Source organism: Arvicanthis niloticus, chromosome 3 (assembly GCF_011762505.2).
Source record: "Arvicanthis niloticus isolate mArvNil1 chromosome 3, mArvNil1.pat.X, whole genome shotgun sequence".
Classification (NCBI taxonomy): domain Eukaryota; kingdom Metazoa; phylum Chordata; class Mammalia; order Rodentia; family Muridae; genus Arvicanthis; species Arvicanthis niloticus.
Window position 1 is genome coordinate 34,284,693 of NC_047660.1, and position 23,150 is coordinate 34,307,842.

General features: G+C 36.7%; 1 protein-coding gene across 1 annotated transcript in view; it reads left to right on the forward strand.

The window, feature by feature from the left end:
• Positions 1-23,150, forward strand: part of Diaph3 (diaphanous related formin 3) — a 475,947-nt gene that overhangs the window by 255,059 nt on the left and 197,738 nt on the right. The window contains exon 21 of the mRNA XM_076930674.1: positions 8,555-8,794. Within this exon, the coding sequence (XP_076786789.1) occupies positions 8,555-8,794 (240 nt within the window). The remainder of the gene's footprint in view (positions 1-8,554; positions 8,795-23,150) is intronic.

Below are 23,150 nucleotides of genomic sequence, written 5' to 3' on the forward strand. Positions count from 1 at the left end.
CTCTCTCAGCTACTATGCCATTTAGCACCATGCATGCTGTCATGCTCCTGATATGATGATAATGGACTCAACCTCTCAAACTATAAGCAAGCCCCTGAATAAATCTATTCTTTGTAAGAGTTACCTTGTTCATGGTCACTGCAATTGAACAAGTTGTCATTGGTGAAGCTAATGGCATTCATCGTAACCGAATAGATTATTCTCAAACTTCATAATTTATTCCTGATCACACAGTGTCTTTTGCTAGCCTTTCTCCTTAGTCTGTTGTTCTTGTAGACAGACTGCTAGTTGGGAAAGACTGCCCATCTGCCTCTTTTTGTGAAGATGGGATAGTATGTTAGGTAGGGGTTCCACTACTGAGCCTGCATTCTTACCCGAGATCTTTTTTATCCATTCTGACATTTCCGTACTTTAATTTGACAATTTTCCAATTGATTATAGCTTAGGTATAGAGTATGCTGTATCATAAAATAGGTTAAATAAATGGTGCAGATTTTATAAAATGTCATCATCCATTTTTTTATTGGATATTTTATTTACATTTCAGATGTGATTCCCTTTCCCCTTTCACCCCCTAGGAAACCCCATCCCCCATCCTCCTGCTTCTATGAGGATGTGCCCTCACCCACCCGCCCACTCCCACCCACAAATTCCCCCACACTGGGGCATCCAGCTTTCACTGCACCTAGGATCTCCTCTCCCACCTATGACCAACAACGCCATCCTCCCCTTCATGTGCAGATGGAGTCATGGGTCCCTCCCTATGTGCTCCCAGGTTGGTGGTTTAGACCCTAGGAGTTCTAGTTGGTATTGTTGCTCTCCCAATGGGGCCACAAACCCTTTCAGCTCCTTCAGTCTTCTCTCTCTCTCTCTCTCTCTCTCTCTCTCTCTCTCTCTCTCTCTCTCTCTCTCTCCCTCTCTCCCTCTCTCCCTCCCTCCCTCCCTCCCTCCCTCCCTCCCTCCCTCCTTCTTGGGAACTTCATGATCAGTTCAATGGTTAGCTGTGAGCATCAGCCTCTTTATATTTCAGGCTCTGGCAGACCTAAGGACACAGCTATATCAGGCTCCTGTCAGGATGCACTTCTGGCATCCACATCAACATCTACCTTTGGTGACTGCACATTCACATGTTTCAGTTTGAAGCTGTCAGCTTCTATTCTATATCCATCTCATCTACTTTGTTGTACTGCTTTTCTTCGTTACAATTTCTTTTAATGGAACATCAGTATTATTTTTTTTTAACCTTCTTGGCTCATGTTGTTTTACTATTTTGTTAATCGCCTTTGTGGTGAATATTTTAGTTTTGTCTACATGTATTTATTTAGTCTGGATGTACACATCCACATTGGGGGGCATGTGGCATGGTCAGTGGACAGTTTTCAGAAGTTATCTCTGTCCTTCCATCACCGGGTCACCAGGGTTAGAAGTCCAGCCAGTGGACTTGGTGCTGGTGGCTTTTCTTCCATCAGATCCATCCCATCAGGCCTAGAGAATGTACTTTTAAAGGAGATTTTAGATGTCAGTGGAAAACCCTTGTTTCTGCCCAGTCATGATTGTACAGACCTGTAATTCCAGTATTTAGGGACTAGCAACAGGGGGATCCAGTATACAGGGGCAGCCTTGCCAAAATAGGGGGTTTCACAGCATCCTGCCCTCTGTGAGGCTCCATCTCAGAAGAGTAGTAAAGCAGCAGCACTATAAGCTCTGTCTGTATTTACTTAGACTGCACTGCTGGTAGTGTTTGGTCCCACTTTCCTTCTTCCTCAAGGATTGTCTTTAACAGTTATTCTAGTGTCAAGGAATTCTTTCTGGGTTTCTTTTTGTTTGTTTGTTTTTTACATCATAATTTGGAAGAGACCTGGTTTCTGTTTTTCCATGGCATGTTTTCCCACTCTCTTCCTTCCCATGGTTTCATCCATCTCCACTGTCTCCTCATCTGTTCACATTTACCTTGTTTTTGCTTTTTACCATTTACATCAATGGCCATCCTTCTTTTCCCTGGTGGCAATCCCTCTTTGTGTTTCTGTTTGCTATAGGTGCCCATGTAAATGAAGACATGAAATTGTTGACCACTTTGCTTATATTTTTGGAGGTTTTGTTTCTATGTTTTTTACCTTGCAGATTTAAGATAGGATATAATCAAAACTAAAAAGGGACACATTTATATTTGTAATGGAATTGTGAGGTTTTCTGTGTTATGGCTTATATATTGTCTTTCTGTTTTTTAAAGAAGCATGATGCTTTCTAGTTAGGCATTTCTATGTTATTGAAATCTCATTGCATAATTGGCTTAATTCAGTTCATTTGGAAAAAGAAAACAAAACACTATAATAGTCACACCCTAATTACTAGTGATACATCATTCATTAGGAATAATGCCTGTACTGTTTTGCACGTATAAGCACAAAGGTCTCTAATGACTCAGCACTTTTGACAGCAGTGTTTATAGGGGCTTTTTAGCCAAGACTGTTAACCACTGCCTTGGATCTTTTCTTCTGTATTCTTGTAGTCTGAATATAGAGATCACATGAATCCTTGTAAGACTTTTCAGTGAATGTAGTGGGAAATGAGACTATAGTTAACTAAATTACTGTAGAATTAGGCAATTTTCTTTCATTCCTACCTTAATGTATAATTATTGAAGATATATCTTGCCTCATTTACATCTTTATTCCATGTTCTTTAAACTACCATTATGTTTGAAAGGTCTGTGAAGGTCAGTTGCCATGAAACTCAGGAAATGTTATAAGGACTGTTCACTCAGTATGCTGTTCTCATAGGAACATTTTATACACAGAACTTTTGATATGGGTTATATACACATGGAGATTTTGCTATAGGTTATATATGCATAAAACTTTTGATATATAATTGTATATATTTGAAGTGTTCCTGTGTCCACAATCATATTCTCAAGAATTATTACTATTAAGAAGGAAAAGCCTAACATGAAAATTTTGTAGATAGTAGTTTATATAGACATATAGAATCTCATAGAACATATGAGGCAAAATATTGGGAGATTTAGGTAACGAGCACTTCTGTATTTTCCTCATAGAAATTGTATCAAAACAAAATGCTTTTAGAATTCTGTATCTAGTAACGTCAGAAACTTTAAAATATATAGGAATAAATTTAACAAATTTATGAGAACCATGTAGACTATAAAGACTGGAGACAGAACACAGGCTTACTGCTTCAGACTGGTCTAACTGTAGAGCCAATTGTGTTCCAAGAGAAGAGAAACTCACAGATCTCCAAAACTCAGCTTCTTAGCCTTTGTTCTGTCGATATATATTTGCATGTACATTCCTAAGATAAGTTGTAGTAGTAGATACAACAGTCTGCAGGGCTAAAGATGGAGAGGCTGTCTAGAAGGAATTTGAGTACAGATGGAGAAGATCTACCTGGAGTCAGTCAGAGTCCTGGGCTGACACAGAGCACAGCTGCCAGAAGAAGCTACAGCAGGATGAGTGTGGAATAGAGCATCTGGAAGTCCAGTAACCCTATCAACAGTTTTCATACTGCTTTGAACAAAGGGGAAAATGAAAAACAAAACAAAACAAAAAACCAGTTTCAGCCATGAGGGTCACCACCATAGGGAAAGGTCCTTCCCCACTACTAAATCTAATGATAAGTTCAGGAAAGACTGTGGAGACTGAATACCACTTAGTTAGAATCTCAGAGAAATACACCTTAATTTACAGAGCTTCTCAAACACAGAAGGAATGGAAGGAAGCCCACGCCACCCAGTGTGATCACTCAGTGCCTGATTTGCCTGGTGAAGTAAGAACACATAATCTTCAAGGGAAGGCTCTGGGATTTGGAGTGGGTACACGTGGGTATACATATGACATTGAATACAGAACTTAAAAATTGAGGAATAAAAAAATTAGACAAATTGTTAATAAAAATAGCAAAACAAATTGGTTCCCAAATTGTTTCCACTGTGGATTGCACTTCTCCAAGCATAGTGTGGATATGGTGATGATCTTCAGAGCTGTATAGGGAATGACGAGGGGAAGGGGCAGACAGGGGAAATGAAAATGTTCCTTAATTAAGAAATATTTGCAAAGAAATGAAAGTGACAAAAATTGTACCATATGGGAATGCTTGAACTGAAAAGTTCAATAACTAAATTGAAAATTTTAATTCATAGGTTTAATAGTATATTGGAGCAAGCAGAGGATTCAGTGAAACTGAAGGCAGATTTACAGAGAGTATAAATGTACACATCTTGGCACAGCTTTCTTCTATGAAGCATGTAAAAATTATACCATATGTACTTTGCTGTTATTTAGTTTTCTTAAATAATTTTAGTATAACAGCTTTAATATCATAAGGCCACATGTATTTTAAAAACATTTTTGATATTCTGAGCACTACCCAGACATAAGGCACATGGATAGATTTTTTTTCTTTTTTTTTTTTTTTTTTCAGCTTTTCTCTAACTGAAATTAACTTCTTTTTTTGTGAGTTTTCTGGAGATCATGAGCATATTGGCCCGCTAACAGTGTAAGATAGACATTTTCCCCACAGAATTAGAAAGACTGAGTTTAAAACTTTCTTTTAATGCCTTTACTCCTGTTCCATCTCGGCACTCTCTCCAAGTGTTGCCCTTGCATTCAGAAGCTTGGATGCTGCTCTCATCCGCACCGTTGCTTATCATCCCTCTCCTACAGAAATCGGAAGACTTTGCTCTTGGCGAGCCTAAGCAGAGACTCTGTTAGGAAAGAGGATCTCTGAGAGGACCCATGTCTCTGCCCTGTAGGTAACAGCAGTGTGTATGAGGGAGAGCTGAGAGACATTGAGATGATAATGGGCCAAAGCTAGAAAGACCATGCTTTCTGGCTGTTATCTAGTAACTATGGTTGACAATTAAAGGTTGTCCTTGTAAGAAAACATAGAACTACAGCTCGAGGTCCATTCCAGTTGCTTTGTAAATTTTGACTGAATTGTCACACTGTTGCGCTAATTCTTGACTGACAGCAAGGTAGCTGGAAGCCCAGAGCCTACTAGTCCTGTGACCTGAACGAATGTTTGTTCCATCCTTCCTTATAGAGAGGCACTTACCAGGCATGCATCTGGAGTAGTAGCACTTAAGATTGGAGCTGGTATCTTTTCAATCAGTAAATTAGTGTAACGATAGAAACTTTACTGATTAGTTTTATGATTTTAGAGAATATTGACAAAGATACTAATCACTCAAGTTTCTTTTGATGAAAGACCATATAAATTCTGCGAAATAGAGGAGGAAAAAAATTGTTCCAGTTTTTAACAAGTCCAATTGCTGACTATAATAAAAGACAATATAAGAGAACTGTATTGAGTGGTAGTACACAGTTGTTACAAAAATTACAAATTGATGCACTTTTCCTTTATGGGATAGTGGATAACATTACCCTGTAATGAAATTAAGGGATGTCACACCTTATGCTGTTTGAGACAATACTACATGAGAAGCTGTGGGCTAAGAACAGTAGCTAGGACTTCAGTTCCTCTCAGAGTGTGGAATGGATCTAGTCTATTCTCATTGGCTCATTGGCTCCTGTGTTTCCTTATGCCATTGCTGCAGTATGTGCCCAAGAAACAAAATTTTGAAGTAAAAGTTATCTTTTTTGTTCTTGGTCTTGTGTCTACTTTGTTGTTCTCTATGAATGGTGGCATCAACTGTATTGCTCTGCCTTCAGAAATAGGACTGCTGTGGGAGAGAGAGGGCTCAGTGAGCCATTAACTGGCTGCTCTCCCAGAAAGCCTGGCTTTGTTTCCTATGGTGCTGGATAACCATCTTACTGTTGTTGCTCAGGATCAGACTCCCCCTCCTGGCCCCTGTGTGCACTGCAGTACATGGTGCAGATAGGCTGGAACAACATTCACACATAAAATAAAAAATACATCTTTTTTAAAAAGTTTTTTAAAAATAGGACTGAGGTGAAAGCACTTTTTAATGTTTATCTTAACCTTCAGATTATAAGTCAGTATGATAGGTTTGGGTATTTTGAGGTTATATTACAAAAAGCATAATATTAAGTATAAAATGAAACCATAGCTTCTCTGCCACAGATTTTTCTGATTCTATTTAGCTTACAGTTCAGCTTTTGTCTTCCTCCTGAGGCCTTGTGTTTTCTCATCCTTTGTCACCTCCAAGGCTTTCTGTTACCACTCTGTTTGCTAGTCTAGCACCTGGCTTTCCTGTTCCCATGCAGCTGACTGAGAGTTTCCTAAGAGCAGGATGCAACTCCTCAGTGTTGGTAAAGTATGGGAGATGGTGAGGAGCAGAAAAGGCTTGTCAAGTTTATACAGATTTTCTCCCATCCTTTTAAAAGCTTAGTGTACCCGAAGAAGCAAGCGCTCACTTTAGATATTGTGCTAAAGAACTCTTATGATTGGTGTAAATCGCAAGACCTTGGACCGTTGTGCTGAGATGGTCCCGGTCTTTTAACTAGGCTACCTATGGGCTGAGGTTGACCTCTGAAGTTCTCATTTCAGCTCAGTAATTTTTCTTCAGATACGAAATCTAGTAGCAGCCAAATATGGATTTATCCAAGTTTACAGGGAAGAACAATATGAACCAGGCATCTAATGAAAACAAAAGTCCTCCTTGCAGCTGCTGTTTTTTTAGGTTACCTTCCATGACTTTGCTTTGTCAGGGTTTTCGTGCACATGCAGCGCCTCGTTCTGCATTAGATCATAGAGTTTCTCTTCTCACAGTACCTGTCCTTAGTGCCAGATACACTCATTAGTCATACAAATCTGGGTTATGTTTTTCTAGGAAAATTAATTACTTTAGGTTGGCTACATATGGTTAGCTTGTCAGAAGGAAATTTTAACATATTTTGGGGTGGTATAATGTAGGCATTTAACCAGCCTTTCTTTCCCCTTCCTCTTTGTGCATAAATAGTACATTAATCTATGCTAGGATTAACATGTTTTGTAATACCTCAGTATCGCAGTGCACAGGCACTGGAACATTCTGACTGCACTTGCTTCCATAATCAATGGGGGCCAATGAAAACCCGAGAAGTCATGGGTCATCCTTCACCGTTTGAGTGGCCATGATCACACGCCCTACATTTTAGTTTTCTTTGTTCTTCACCACCCTAAAGATATTAAATTTAATAAGTAGCATCCATACTGCCATGATACGTGGGTGTCTAACTTTGCAGTGTTTCAGGATTAAACAATAATCCTGGGAAATTAATCTACTTGGGGTCATGCAATGTATTTTAAGTCTAGTCAAATGATTTCATGAGAAGTAGTCACAATTTATCCCTACCTTTTGTGATAGAGATCTAAAAGGATCAGTTCATGTGTAGGAGTTAATTTTCTAATATATTAACCGTTTCTCATTTTATTTGCTTGTATTGCTTAACCTATAAAATACATTAAAATACCTTTTTTGAGTCTACTTTCTTGTTATTCGGTTTTAAAACAAGGTGGTTTCTGTTTTTTGTTTTTTGTTTTTTTCCCCTAGTCAGAAGTTGCAGACTAGTTGCCCTGGTTTGGCTCCTCTAAGCTCGCTTATTGCATTGAACACATGTGATATGTCACATGACTGCAGTTACCTTACTATGTGTGTTACTATTGATGAGACGTCAAGGTGTATGAGGATTTGGCTAATCTGAAGATATTTATTCCAAGAAAATTCATTCAAAAAATAAATAGGACTCCAGTCCTATTTATTTTAAATAACAATTTAAATGACATTGTTATGAGCATATTACACTTTGCTGAACAGTATTGACTTGTATTTCCTCAAGGAAACCATCAAACTGACGGAGGTTTTGTGGAGTTTTGCGTCATGGGTAACTGGAATAGAGGGTGTTAGCTTAGGAAGAACGGGCTTTTGTTCTTTCTCACCATTAAGGCTTCTGTATCCTCAGCAGCAAAACCAAGTCTCCCTAGTTACCTTGGCATGTGACAGCCCTGTGGCTTTGTGGTACTCTGTCTTCCTGCTACGCCCATGTTTCCTAACTCTGATTCTACTAATTTAGTATGTGTCAGGAGTCATTCTACTTTCTGTGTTTCTGAAGAAAGTCAATTTAGTACAAATTGGGACCTATTTACTCCTTTCTATCTAACACACACTGTTAGTCAGCGGGGCTTCTGAGGACAGCATTTGCTATTTGAGGCAAACAAACCTTTTTTAGACCTTTCTGAATATGTTTTAAACATGACCCAGTGTATTTCAGTATTGAACAAAGATTATTTAGTGATTCTGTGACTGCTTTGTGGTCTGCTTCCCGTGTATCCTGTTACATTTCCTAAAACTTTGGTTTTTGTTTTAATGTTTATTTGATTGCTTAATTAAACTTTGCTGTTTCATTAAAGCTTTCTTTTCATTGCACATCTGAATTTTTAATTTTGTTTTTGAAGGATGGCTGGATTCCTTACAGAAACAAGCAGCACTCTTCTCTTCCTGCCATCATTTCAGGGGACATATTGCTTCTTCCGTACTGTCATACCAATAAATCATCCCAGATTACTTGCCGAGGTACAGTGCTGAAGTATACCATGCATTTTAAAGGAAATCTGCTATTTTCTTTTCAATCAGATGAGCAATGTGAAGAGACTCCGGCCACGGCTCAGTGCTATTCTCTTTAAGCTTCAATTTGAGGAGCAGGTGAACAACATCAAACCTGACATCATGGCTGTCAGTACTGCCTGCGAAGAGATCAAGAAGAGCAAAAGCTTTAGCAAGTTGCTGGAACTTGTGTTGCTAATGGGAAACTACATGAATGCTGGCTCCCGGAATGCTCAAACCTTCGGATTTGACCTTAGCTCCCTCTGTAAAGTGAGTTTGTTTTTTTAACACACATATTTGCCTGAACACTTACTTTTAAATGTCAGCCCTGATTACATTATTTAAATATTTTTATTTTGATGGGCTCATTATCAAGAACTTGAAATGAACCATGAACTCAAACCTAGAGCGAACTGAGCTAATTTACTCAACCTCTGAACTAAATCCAAATATTAATTTTCTTGGATCTGCAAATCCAACGGAAGGATTTTGTTTAATAACTAAATTATATTCTAAACCTATGCTTTCTCAAACCAGTGAAATAGAACATCAAAATATTATTTAAGCTTTATATTTATTTAATTCAGGTACCATCATCTAGTTTATTGCTTAGGACTGTTGAATTTCTTGCTTTTAACTATTTAAATATTTCTCTATGTTGTTTTGCATATGCAGACTAAAAGACAAATAAGATTTCTTTATATATGAAAGAAAAAGTATTAGAAATACACATATTTCAGACCTCATTGATGAGTTGAAACTATTATGAAAACTGAGTGAGTTTAAATAATTCTTTATTGTTTGCTCCTGGTTTCTTTCAGCTTGAATTTCTTTGTAGCAAATGCATTCAGTGTTTTGTATAACAGACCACTTTTGTAGGGTATGTGTCACTGTAATAATGCTTCAGTGTTCTGCTTGCCACAAGTTATTCTCAGTTACACATCGCAAGAAACCTTATAGCATCTACACTCTCTAGTTAAGGGATTTAGTTTTTACTATTTCAAGCTTGGTAGAGGATGTGAGAATCTGCTTCAGCTTTTGCTGTTGGTCAGTGGCCATCTACATGGTGGCTTTAGAGTCACCTCACACTGTTGTCCTCACCCCAGGCCTTCATAGACATCAGTGCTTCATTAACTCTCTCTTCCCCTTTTATCTTCTCACTTCTATTGCCACAGCTTTCTATATTTGGTTATTTGGTTATGTTCTCTGCTGCAGGTAACACTTTTCCTGCAACACAGACCAAAGGCTTTAGTGCTGACTCAGGGTAAAATCCTATGATGTGTGGTTTACCCTAACACAGTGCTGATGGACATTTACTAGGCATATGTGGAACTCATATTTCCTATAAGTAAACCACAATTATATCTGTTTGCATCTTTATATTTACTTATTCATATTATGGTGATTCAGTGCTTTAATGGAGCTGTTTACAAAATCATATGGCAGTCAAGTTAGGTTAGAGATACTATCTTAGTAGTAAGAGGGTAGTGGCTAAGTGTTCACAGAAGAAAGGAAATGTTGTATCTTGAAGTGAGTATGTATCTCCTGAAAACAATTGTAAGCAAGAGAAAGAGGTTGTCATGAAGCTTATTGCATGGCATGTGTGGGTACATACTGTTCTAGTACTTTACATTCTTCATATGACAGGATTTGGGGAAAAATAAGACTGAAGTAGGAAGTCAGGAAATGTCTCTAAATGCAGTGCCCTGCAGTGGTGGTTTTCTAGAGATACACTAGTTCTGTAAGCCAGGTAGTATGAGATACGTTCAGGAGCATAATTCTTTTTTTTTTTTTTCTTTTTAAAGACTTATTTTTTTATATGAGTACGCTGTAGCTGTCTTCAGACACACCAGAATAGGCTATCAGGTGGTGGTGAGCCACCATGTGGTTGCTGGAAATTGAACTCAGGACCTCTGGAAGTGCAGTCAGTGCTCTTAATCACTGAGCCATCTCTCCAGCCCATAGAAGTATAATTCTGTTAGCAGACAAAGAAGGCTAAGCTGTACTGTCTAATAATATTGCCATTGAAATATATTGCTACTTATATTTGCTAATTCAGGTTTAAACTGAACTATGCCATTATTTCTTTCCTTAGTCATATGTACTACATTTGCAATGCAGATGAATGTATATTCATATTATATATTCAGCCCATTCCCACCACTTCAGGAAGTCTGACTGGGAAGAGGAGTGACATAGTTATAGCGCCAGAAATTTGGTGACTGGCTGACATGTCGTACCTGACCTATGACATCAAAGTAAGAGGAAAGATAGGGAAGATGTTGTAGAGAAAAGGGAAGAGGGCAAAAATAGGTTCTCTATTTGTGCTTTATCCAACTGGTGGATGCTTTCTCTTCTGGTGTGCTTGCAGTGTTAGCTCAAAAAGGAACTAGTTATCATTTTCCTATTTTATTTACCCTACTGTCTTAAAGGTTAGCTTATCAGAACACTTAGCAAAAATCTGGATCATCTGCTTCACACTTATCATTAACAGGATGATAGAGCTCCAAGTTGAGGTAGTAGCCTTGCGGTGTGAAATCTAATGCTAGAATAGATCTAGGCTAATGAACAATTCCATAGCCAGAGAGGCATCCACAGGGTTTGGTTTACTGTGAGAGGCTAAAGGAGAAGTTGAGAGTTAGACTACCAAAAGAGGAAGCCAAAGAAGATGGGGGGCCAGGGGGAGAGGAGACTGGAGTACACTATGATTTGTTCATTAGCACACACTGTAACTTCTACTTTGTGTTTCCCACCTTAGCAGTATAGGTTCATGTTCCAAATGTGGGCTACCTATTCTCCCTCATCCTTTCTTCTCAAAGAGATGTGGGCAGGAGACTCTTGATTAATGATGTAGAAGAGGTTTATGCAGGACCTGGCGCATAGTAAATAGCTAAACAATCAAGCAAGTTGTTACATTACAATACTCTAGTGTGTCTTATTTATTTTGTAATGGAAAACAGACATTCTCTCCTTGAGATATAGTCATGGATGCATAGCAATTTTTAAATCTTATACAAAAACAATGCATGCTGTTACTGTTTTACTGCAGTTACTCAGTAAACCCAGTTAATCTGTTGCTGGATGAAAAGTTGTCTATGTTCATGCATTGGTACAGGGCATTTTTGATCATCACTCTTTGGAGATTTCTGTTGTACAAGAAACAAAATAAATACTACACCTTCATTTTTATTAGCCTGCATGTCAAGTTGAAAGCATATATTGAATAAGATGCTATCTCTGCATGTTTGTTATCAGAAGTAGCAGCTTGATCTTTGACAGTTGTGATTAAATTTTCACTTTGAATATAGAGCATTTGGTTTCTTGATAAGCCCCTGAATATGTATCTCTATTTATTTGACAGGATAAAACCAAGAAATATTTTAATCTGCTAACACATGCTGAGTAATTATATGAAATTTAATGTTCTATATCTGAAATTCTAATTATATATTGTATTTATTTATAAAAAGAAAATTATAAAATTCTGGGCCTAGTAAATTAGTAGGATACTTTATAAGAAACCTTTTCAAATGTATTTTTCAATTACAGTGCTGTTCCTGGTTTGGGTAGAGTGTTATGAGTACCTTGCCTTGGTTTTTCAAAAGGATAAGATGTAGAATGTAAAAGGAGAACTGTTTGTTGCTCTTGAAATTGTTTTAAAATAGTGAAGCTTTGCACTTCAACTAAAACTTAGTAGTAGGCTTTTTCTATACTCATATACATGTTACATACACACATGCGTGTGCACACACACATTGTCTGTCCTGATAATGATAGAAATATAAATCCATTTCCTTAGAAAACCATCATATAGGTAGTAGATGCTTGTGTGACCAAAATCATGATTACCTGTAACATTTCTATTCCTTTAGTGGTCAGAATTTTTTCTTAGGAGAACTCAACCAGCCTGGCCAGAATGTTTTACTTGTAATTAAATTAGCATTCTAACTAGTGAATGAGTTGAATTGATTATCAAACTTCAGCATTACTTTATTCTATATGCGATAATTTTGACTTGTAAATTTAAGGAACAGATGGTTCAAGTCTGCAAACAGTGGTGCTGGCATGTGTTTAATAATGTTTACCAATATCTAATGAGATGTGTGATTTCTGAATAACAAGTCCTAATCAATATTATAGGATGCTTTAGATTTTTGTTCTAGATTATTAAACTAAGTGACTTTTTACATTGAAGGAACAGATATTTTTGTTTTGTTCCTTGGAAAAATACATTTTTGAGTCCACCTTATCCACTTTATCTCTTGTAGATATTTATCTTCTGTTGTCTATGTCTAAACAGAAGAATGTTCACTGTCATGTTAAAATTACCAGAACAAGCATCACAATGTTCTGTAGGCCTGGGAGTGAGGACAACATGGCTGAAGGGCAGACAAAGCTGACCTTAGTTTAAGATTCTTTTTCTAGTGCAGAATCTTCTGCATGACCTTCTGGATACTTCCTTTCTTAGCTTAAGCTTTCCTAAAGTAAAAGAACTTCACTAAATCTGTGATGGGGATGATTTCAAATGAAAGCATCCAGTTTCCCTTTTCTTTAATGTCTGTATCGACTGTAGTGAGCAGCCTTTAAAATTGTGAGCATCTCTTATTTAAGTCATGGTTATTGATTTGCATCTTGGAGTACCTTTCAAATATCACTAATGCTTTATTTTTTTTTTTTTACCAGCTCAACTAATTCATAATGTTTTGTGTGGCACTTTATAATGGGCTCCACAGGTGAAAGTGATGCTCAGCCCACATTGGGATTCATTCTGTCTCTTCTGCAATATTTATGTGCTCCAAAGTGGGAAATCCCTGACTGATGGTCTGGACATAAATAATCAACAAACAAACAGGAGGAAAGGCAAACAAACCAACAGCAAAACAAAAACAAAAGGAAACAACTTAAGGCAAAGTGGCAAAAATAATCCCTAAAGCTGCTGCTCTTCTTTCCTGCCAATCCGAGCACTCTGCTGAGCAGGGAGAGTTTAGAAGAGACTGTGTGAATTCCAGACAGAGTACAAGAAAAGCAAGGGCAGTGTCCTAAGTCATTGTGCAAAGCCTTGCCGCCCACAGGTAGCATTTTAGTCAACATGGAAGAGTTAGAGTGCTGTGGCCTAGCCCAGGCAGTTTGTGTTTTGCATATCTGTCCTAGTTACACTGGTGAGGACTCCAGATTTCTGTGTGTGAAATTGTGACTTTCATGTGTCACTTTTTCATTTCCTCTGAAGCTATTTTTAAGAAAGATCTCTGCCAAACAAACCCATTGTTCCATCTGCATTCAGGGTTTTAGAAGGATTTTTAGTTTTCATCAAATTGGCAGAATCGTACCAGTACATTTTGGCACCCTTTGAAAGTAAAGCAGTTATGGGCCAAAGAGTTGCAAAGAACAAATGCCATTCTTGTTTTACATATAGCCAATTAAATCTCAGGAGTGCTGACTTACAAGGCAGTGGGGAAGTTTATAATGCTGAACCCCTTTGACTTTATTAATGCCTTAATCTGTACTATTTCACCAAAAATATTTAATTGGACTTAAGAAGAAGTAACCCTCCTTATACCTTTGTTTTATTTCAGTTGATACAATGCCTTGTAAATTAGGAACATTCGTCTAATAAAATATGACAGGATTTCTTTGCTTGGGCACAGCCTGTGTTCCGACATCTCTGCCTTCAAATCAGGCTTTCCTGCTCCCCTAAAGCTTTCTCTCAGATACACTCTTCTAGCATTCTCCTTAAAACCATTCCTATAGGCACACAGACAGACAGACACTAGAGCCAGCAAGTAAGATTAATTCTATCTGCTATTTCTGATTCAATTCAATTTCACCTTTACATTTTCTAAATGAAAACTTTAAAAAAGATACCCTATTCCTAATAACTCTAAGAAACTTTTTGCTAACCTTTTTTTTATATACCAAGAATTTTTTATTTGAGCATTTGATGGGGGTATCAGAGGCAAAATATGCTACATTATTTTCACATGATAACAGTTCTATCAATTTTGTTAAGGTACATTTAGAATATGGTGATAAAATGTATTCATAAATAGAACTCATATATCAGCATTGGAGGTTATATTGGAACTGACCTTTCTTTAAAAAAATTTATTTTTTGAGCACAATGGAAATATCATTTAACAGATATTTTTCAGTCTTGCATGTGTGCATCAGTTGGTATATTGTCTTATACTCTAAGAATCTATAAGAAACTGCATGAAATATGAAGTAAACATCAAGAATAAATTAATACAAAAATCAACACTCACCAAAATTCTTACCTTTACACCTTAAAAAGAATGTGATGTTAACAAATTTTAGCCAACATAAACAAGGAGTAAAAAAAAGTAACTGCACTATATCCACATGTGCATAAAATCATTTAGCATTATTGATTTCATGGACATTAAAAGGATAACAAATGAATATTATGTTTATAATTTGTAACTTTGATGAAATGGACTGATTCTGTAATAGCAATATAGAAGTGTCACAACATGAAAGAGTAAAATAACCCTTGAAGCCTTTATCAAAGTAATTTAGTCAGTAATTACTAACCATCTAAAGGATGAAGAACATGGTCCAGAATGTTTCAGTAGTTTAATTTTAGCAAATATTTAAATTAAAACTAAGCACAGTTGTCTCTATTCTCTCTCATCTAGTGGAAGCACAGAGAATACTGACTAGTTCTTTGAGGCTATGCTGGCTTGACATTGAAAATCAGTGCAACTCATTGTATTAACAAGTTCAAGAACAAAGTCACCATGATGTTATAACAAAGGTATTTGACAATCCACTCAGAGGAAAACTTACCAAGTGATCTTAAAAGAGAACTACTCCAAGATGATAAAAAATATCCACAGTAGCCCTGCACTTATCACCATATGTAATAGACAGGAACTGGATGCTTGTGAACAAGCATCAAGTGCTCCATGTTCAGCCACTAAGTCTGTTCTTAAGTTGCCACCCCTTTCTGTCTTGACCTGTAGGTTCAAAATAGTGTTCTAGTCAAAGTCTTAGCAAGGTACCTAATGCATACTGAGAAAGTGATTCCATAGTTTCTATGGGGAAGCCAAAGATCTCACACAATTGGAGAAGATCAGCACACTGAAATCTGATAAGGCCTGACTTCAAGTCTCAGTATAATACTACTATCATCAAAATAATGTGATTAGCAATAAATAAAATAAAATGAACATAGTTGCCCAGAAACACACACACAAATAACAATTAACGGTCTATGACAAAGAAGGAGCAATGATATAAATAGATTGTCTATCATAGAGTATGTAAAGACACCAAATAAGCAGTTGAAGTGGTACTGAAGTTGTTAAAATGAGACACTCTGGCATATTCATATTTCAGTTAAAAATAAAATTAAAATAGTTATGAAAGGACAATTTATACCTCTGCATTGTCTCTTATTTATTTTTCACAGAAACATTTAATGACAGCTCTTTTTCACGTAGATATTTGTCTGTAAATGCTGGTTTTTTTGTTTATTTTTTCTTTTGTATTTTTTTTATTTATTTATTTTATTATTTTTTCCCAATCTGCTTTTTTACCATTTTAATTACATGCAAGTATTAAGGTCAGTTCTAGGTTGAGGAACTAGCAATACAATCCTTGCAAATAGGCAAGGAACAAGCAAGACAATAAACACAAATAGTCAAAGAACAAGCAAGGCAATAAAAAAAGTTCTATAATCACTCCCATGATCACTGTTTCTAAGGACTTATCAGGAAGGCCAAAATATCTGAGTCTACTTCCCTGTCCTAGCCCAAAGTCATTTTCATGCCTGAAGCCTACTTCTTTGTTCTAGCCTAATATTTAGATCCCTTCCTGAAATTACTTCTTTGTTCTAGCCTAAAGTCAGATTCCTGCCACACAGTCCCAAAAGCTCTTCACCTCTCTCCCCTTTTTATTTCATAAACAAGACTGAGCCTGTCTTAGGTCGTTCTGACAAGAATGCCTTCTTTACCCATTGTGAAATATGCCATATCCAAAGCAATGCACTTCTGTTTTAGGTTGGTAAGTCTGTGTACAGCATCTCACCTGTCCTTGGCTTGCCAGCTTTTTAAATTAATAACTCTGTCTGGGGGTCCATTTTCAGTTTTAAGCTATATACTTTGGTTGCCAACATGTTGATGTTTATCATGATCGATAGGAATAAAACCAGGGCAAACATGATCAAGCTATATATGCCATTCTTAAAGCTTGACCAAAATGGAAATACTCACCTCAGGCCATGTATAATTTTATCAGCAGTATCTGCAGCTGCAAAGCTCAGCAGAGCAGCATTTCTTAATTTCATAATCTCACTATGAAGTTGAAACATCCAGATAGGTGTTAGAATTATGCCAAATAAGGCAAATATGCAAGTTGTCTTTAAACTTTTTTCTAATTATAATGACTATCATTGTAAATTTTAGAGGAACACAACTCCCTTGGTATTTGCCATAACACTCAAGATAGCTCCTTACTCTTAATCTCTGAACCTCCTTCCAATAATTTGAGTAGGATATAGAGTATCAATCTGATGTTTCAAATGCCTGTCTGAACCCTCTTGTATACTCAACACATTAGTAACATTTTTTTTTTTTGTTAAATGATTAACAAAAGTAGCTGTCTCTTAAAAATCAAAAGAAACCTCTCACTTGAACATTAACCTACTTTTAACAAAGATTCAAGGCCATCTTCTTCAAGGGTGTTGGGTAGAAACAGTCCTCCACAGCCCTTGTTAACAGGTAGTGTTTAGAACCTTTCCTCATCATTGGCTGCTTCTTTGCAACTTACTGCTGTGTCTAATACATCTGATGTTGACATATCCTATGCAGATGTAAGTAAATGTCTTTTCACTTGGAGTAGGGCACCAACAACACTTCAAAGAAACAATTGTACCCAAGTCTAGCCACTGAGCATTTGACTTTATTGGGATTATTTAGGCAGCTGCATTACTTAAAAACCCCCAGTCACAGCACAACTGTGGTGATGTCTCATGAAAGCCATTTTCCTGAAATTCTCTGCACAACGTGCCTGCACTTTTGTAGAAGCGTTTGGGTGAGTATTCACTCCTCCTTCCCTTCTCCCCCTCCTCTGCTCCCTCTCCTCTCTAACCCCCTAATTTTCCTCCTCTGCCCCATTTACTCTCCTCACCTCTGGTCCTTCTTCCCTCCTCTCTTCCCCCGCCCTTTCCATCCTAAGTCTTGTTTCTTGTGCTTAGCCTTGCAAACTTTGCAGGCTTCCAGGAGATAACTTTTTCAGTTGTTTGGAAACAACTATACACAGTATATAAATAACTGACCTTACTTCCTCCTGGAGTTCTTCATAAGGACTTGTGCCATACGATATTTATGTATTTTCCTATTTGTGTGTCTTTTGCTAGTTTAATTCTCCAAATTACATGGGACCTGAAAAAAATAGTTGAGTTTTTCTGCTACTCTACTGTACCAAATAACACATCACTAAAACTGTCAATTAAAATGACAAGATGTACCTACTATAATGGCTAAAACCAAAGCATTATAACACCACAAAATGGGGAGGAAACCTCAGGCATTGTTAGTGGAAGTCAAAAGTGGTACACTTATTTTGGATAGTATATATATATATATATATATATATATATATATATATATATATGCTTGAGACAGAAAGAGACAGACACACACACACACACACACACACACAGAGAGAGAGAGAGAGAGAGAGAGAGAGAGAGAGAGAGAGAATGAGAATAAGAGAATACATACATACACACACACACACATGTGTGGAGGGAGGCTGATGACCCACCTAAACCCTGGAACAAAGTTGTCAGCAAATTGTGTGTGTGAGTGTGTGAGTGTGTGTGTGTGTGTATTCTTTTTTTTCTCCTGAGACAGGAGTTTCTGTGTAACTCTACCTGTCCTGGAACCCCCTCTGTAGACCAGGTTGGCCTTGAATTCAGAAATCACTCTGTCTCTGCCTCTCGTAGTTCTTATATTAAGGTGTGCTCTATGACTGCACAACTTTGTATAATATAATACATTTTACGAATTAGTAACCACCGTCATAAGTTTTACCCAGAAAATTTGAAAGAACATCCACATCAAAGCCTACACACAAGTGTTTACAGAGTCTTGTTTACAATTCCCAAACATGGCAAAAACCATTATGTCGGTGAGTTGCTGAATGGCTTGACTATCAGGTATAGTTGTACTGCAGAATGTTGTGGAGCAGTATACACATATGTGTTCATACATGCATACATGTAATTTCTTAAGTCATAATAAGCATTAAATGAAGGAAACTAGTCTTAGAAGTCCTTGTGCTGTATGTTCAGGTGTGTAGCATTCTGTACATTAGAATTATATGAACAGTCAAAAGAAATGGATACAGTGTTTCTAAGGAAAAGGGAGAAGGCAGGGATAAACAGAGGATAGCCTATTTTTAAGTTTTAAATACTATTTTAAAAGATATTCTATTAATGGCTATAAAATACTGTTTATGCAAGTGCAGAATTACAGAACTAACTGGGCATGCCTAAAGCAAATATTTTCCTATCTAGCAAGAGGTATAAATGTTGGCACATCATTTATGATACTGTACCATATTTGTGGAACGTGCTAATAAGAATCCATGTGTCAAGGGCGTGTGGAATTTATTATTTAAATTGAAAACTTATCTCTTAATGTAAACCTTAAGGCTGACTTTAATTTAAAATTTATTTCTTTATTCCATTTATATTGATGATTTTGATTATTATGTAAACATTTAATTGAATAGAGTTAGATTAAAAGATACTTACTTTTAAACAATTTTAAGAAGTATCTTTGTTTTGACAATATTAGACTCCTGTAAAATCTTTTAAAATTTGTTAAACTATCTATAAGGATACTTTCCCAATTCATATTGGAGGTTCCAAATTTAACAAGGATACTACATGAACACAGTAATTCATTTATCTATGTAATATAACATTGTATCAGAAAATAGTAACTGTTATATAAAACCACCAAACCTGTTTCCAGTGTTTGATGTTTTGAAGTTCTTGAGGAATGTGTCTTTCCTCAGTCTTCCCATGGAATTTATTTTTCATAATGCTATTTAATCCATCCCCAACAAACCTTATTTTACAAAGGACAAGAGACAAAATATGAAATTAAAATAAGATCCTATATGTCTGCTTAAAATGTATGGATATCCTTCCCTTACACGTAGATGACTGAATTTACTAGCCAACTGTCTGTTAGAAATCCATGAGCACTAGTTTTATTTAATGGTATGTCAGGTTACAAGTGTTGTTGTTGTTTTGTTTTCATTTGTAAATAAAGCAGCTGAAATAAGAGCATATTTTTGCAGCTAGAAGTGACCGAGGGGAGGGGGTCAGCTTATAGAGGTCTGGCTGGTAAAAACAGAGTGAACGGACATTGAACCTTTCAGTTGTTTTTGATGCTCTTTTGCTGTTTTGTTATTGTTTCCACCCACTGTGTTTTAAAGTATGTCATTTGAACCATCATATTTTACAGTGGTTGAGACTCACACACACACATGCTCCATTCATGTTCTCTATGTAGAAGGAATGATTTACATAAGTTACTTGGTCTGTCCAAATTTGTTTTGTCCCATAAATAATGTCCCTGAGTCCTTCCACATATGGTAGCGGGTGTTTGCTACCTGGGACATACCTGTGGTGTATGATTTGGCTGGCTAGTTTATGACTCAGAATAATTGACAAATACTTATTCATAATATTGTCCTCTGTGTTAATATTACATTATTGTAGATTGTTCATTGTATCATTTTAAGGTTAGGACTTGAGTTCTGTTTAAAGCATTCACCATGATCTATAAACTCTACAAGGACAATGTGTCTTGATGTACATTTAAATATTAGTAACATCATGGCCAAAGGAGTTGTTAGTGTCCCATTCTTAAGATAATACATTTTTATTCAGTGAGTAAGCTGCATCGGGTTTTTTTCTTAATATCTATAAGAAAATATTTGGTTTTGTTCTTACAGTTTTCCCCCTTGTCACTGAAACAATAAAATATTCTTTAAATGTCATCCAATTTTGTGGTGAGTACCTTTAAAATATTCCAAAACCTTGCATTGGTACTGCAAGGGAGTTGTACTGCAGATCGACAACCAGGCCATGATTTATTATGAGGCCTGCTTTTAACATTATTTTGTCTGGAATGAACAGAGTGGTTAGAGACACTCCATCCATCTTTTTGTTTGTTTGACATTTATGCTGCATTTAATATATGTTAAAGAAACAATCCATGAATAAGGAATTCTGTTTAACAATGATGATTATTATCTGTTAGATAAGTCTCTTGACAATCATACAGAAGGAAATTCTGTCAAGAAATGTCTGTTAAAATTTAAATAAGCTATTTTAATACGAACAAGATCCTGAATGAAATTTCATTTTCTTTCCAAGAAATAGCATTATAGAGTGTGCTTAAGTTATTTTTCATTTCAACAAAATTAGCACTGTCTCTCGATTTTACTTGTAACTCAGTCACTGATTACGATGTGGATACTAAAAACAGCGTATCGTTTGTTGTTAATGTTTGTCAAAAATTTAAAATTCAGAGCATTAAGAGATAAGATCTTTCTAAATATGCTTTGTTATGGTTTTGTGTTTTTTTAAGCTTCACTTTAAATTTTGTACCTACCTGTGATTTGTGAGAGAGTGCAGCATGGCTGCCTGGGACATGGAACAGGTGCCTCTTAGCCAAGCCTCCATTTAGTAAGCAATTTTCAAATCAGTCTGGAAGTGTTGAGTGATTGTTTTAAGTCTCAAAATTACTAAGTAACAGTTAAGAAGAGATGACTGGCCGGGGTTTCTTCTTAGTATTCAGTGACTATCCTGTGTGATACTAGATTTCTCCCACTGTGTAACTTTCTGATCAGTTGTTTTAGATACGGTGACCCATGAAACCGTTGCCTTTCTTTGTTGTGTTAGCATCATATTGCCTCCAAGCAACCAGTGTCTCACATAAATACTTGCATGTATTCTACTCTGTTGTATCCTAGATCAGATCCTGAAATCTTGATTCTCACCAATCATGGAAGAAGTTTGAGACTGGTCCAGTGGATTATAGTTTTATCATAGATTTCTTAAAATATTAATCCTAGTAGTTACTGGATGATTAGCTGTATCATAAGAATTTATGGAAAACTTTATTAAGCCTCTGCAAATTACAGAGATCAATGACATTTCTGTTAATCAGATTCCACTCCAGATGTCGGTCATTTTCTCATTAAGGAAATACAGTGTGGAAGGACAGAGGTAATAGAGCATGGCTCAGAGTCACAGGAGGGACAGTATGTCCAAGTGGTTACTAACATAAACTACATACAAACAACCGAACGCAGGTACAAAACCAGTTTTATAAATTGGAATAATGTTTCTATGCAGCTTATAAATAAGTGAAAATTTTCTGATTTTGAGCTGGCTTTAACTTCTGAAAATGATACTATGAATGGAACAGAGTTATAAGGATGGTTATAATATCAGATTAAGGTTTGTGGGATATGATATGTCTTAACACAAAGGACTGGAAAATTTCACTTGACCCAAGCGTATAGAATTGACTTTTAAAGAGAGAGTATATTTGCATCTCTGTATTTGTATCCTACTTATTTGGATTAGATTTTCCTGTTTCTCTAAGACCACTTTGAATCCATTCTAACGTATGTACGCTTACTGAGTTTGGATTGGAAACTGAATTTAGAGTTCCTTTTCAAAATGATTTTAATGTGTAAGGTGAGGTCCAATAACTTACCCTGGGCTACTAACTTATTAAGGACATGCCTCCCATTTGGAGGTTGTCCATTTATGGAAGTGGCAATTTGAATCATAATGGGGCCTTTAAAATGAAACACTTGTTTGGGATATTGTGAAGTGTCTGTGCCTTCCTAAGAAGGTCGTGTTAAATAATAGGCTCAGTATGAGTTTTGGAAGATATATGAGGAACATTCTTCTTCTTGTAGGTTTGTGTGTGCCTGTGCATGTGCATTTGCATGTCTGTGCATATGTGTGCTTACGCTGTAAATACACTAAGCAAAGATTCCACTATTGAAATACATTCTCAGCCCAGGAGCACCCCTTTGAGCTACTTATTCAATAGTACAGGGTACTACTTGAGACTTTCGTATTCATGGAAAGATGTCAGATGACTAACCAAGGGTCTCCAGTACGTTTTCCTTTATTTTTGATCACCTAGAAGCTACGCTTTCTACTGCCCTGTAGTGACTTCCTTTGGGTACTTTTGTTTGTTTGTTTCATATTTATTTATTTTTATTAAAAATAATCTTTTTCTACAGTACACTCAGAGCCGCCCCCCCCCCCATACATACATACACACCAGTCCTTTCTGGTCCTGCTCACCTACGACCCAACTCCGTTCCCTCTCTTTCTATCTTGTTAGAAAACAAATAGCTGCACGTGCATGCACACACACACACCCATATCCCCCCACACACGAACAGAACAACAAAAATTATAATGAAAAAAAGAAAACAATACAAGAAACAAACATACACATACACACACACTCACACAATGACTCAGTCTAAAGTGGGAAATTGTTGGAAAGTAGGCAGTATTGCCCTGTACCCTTACACTAAAGTCTCCAGC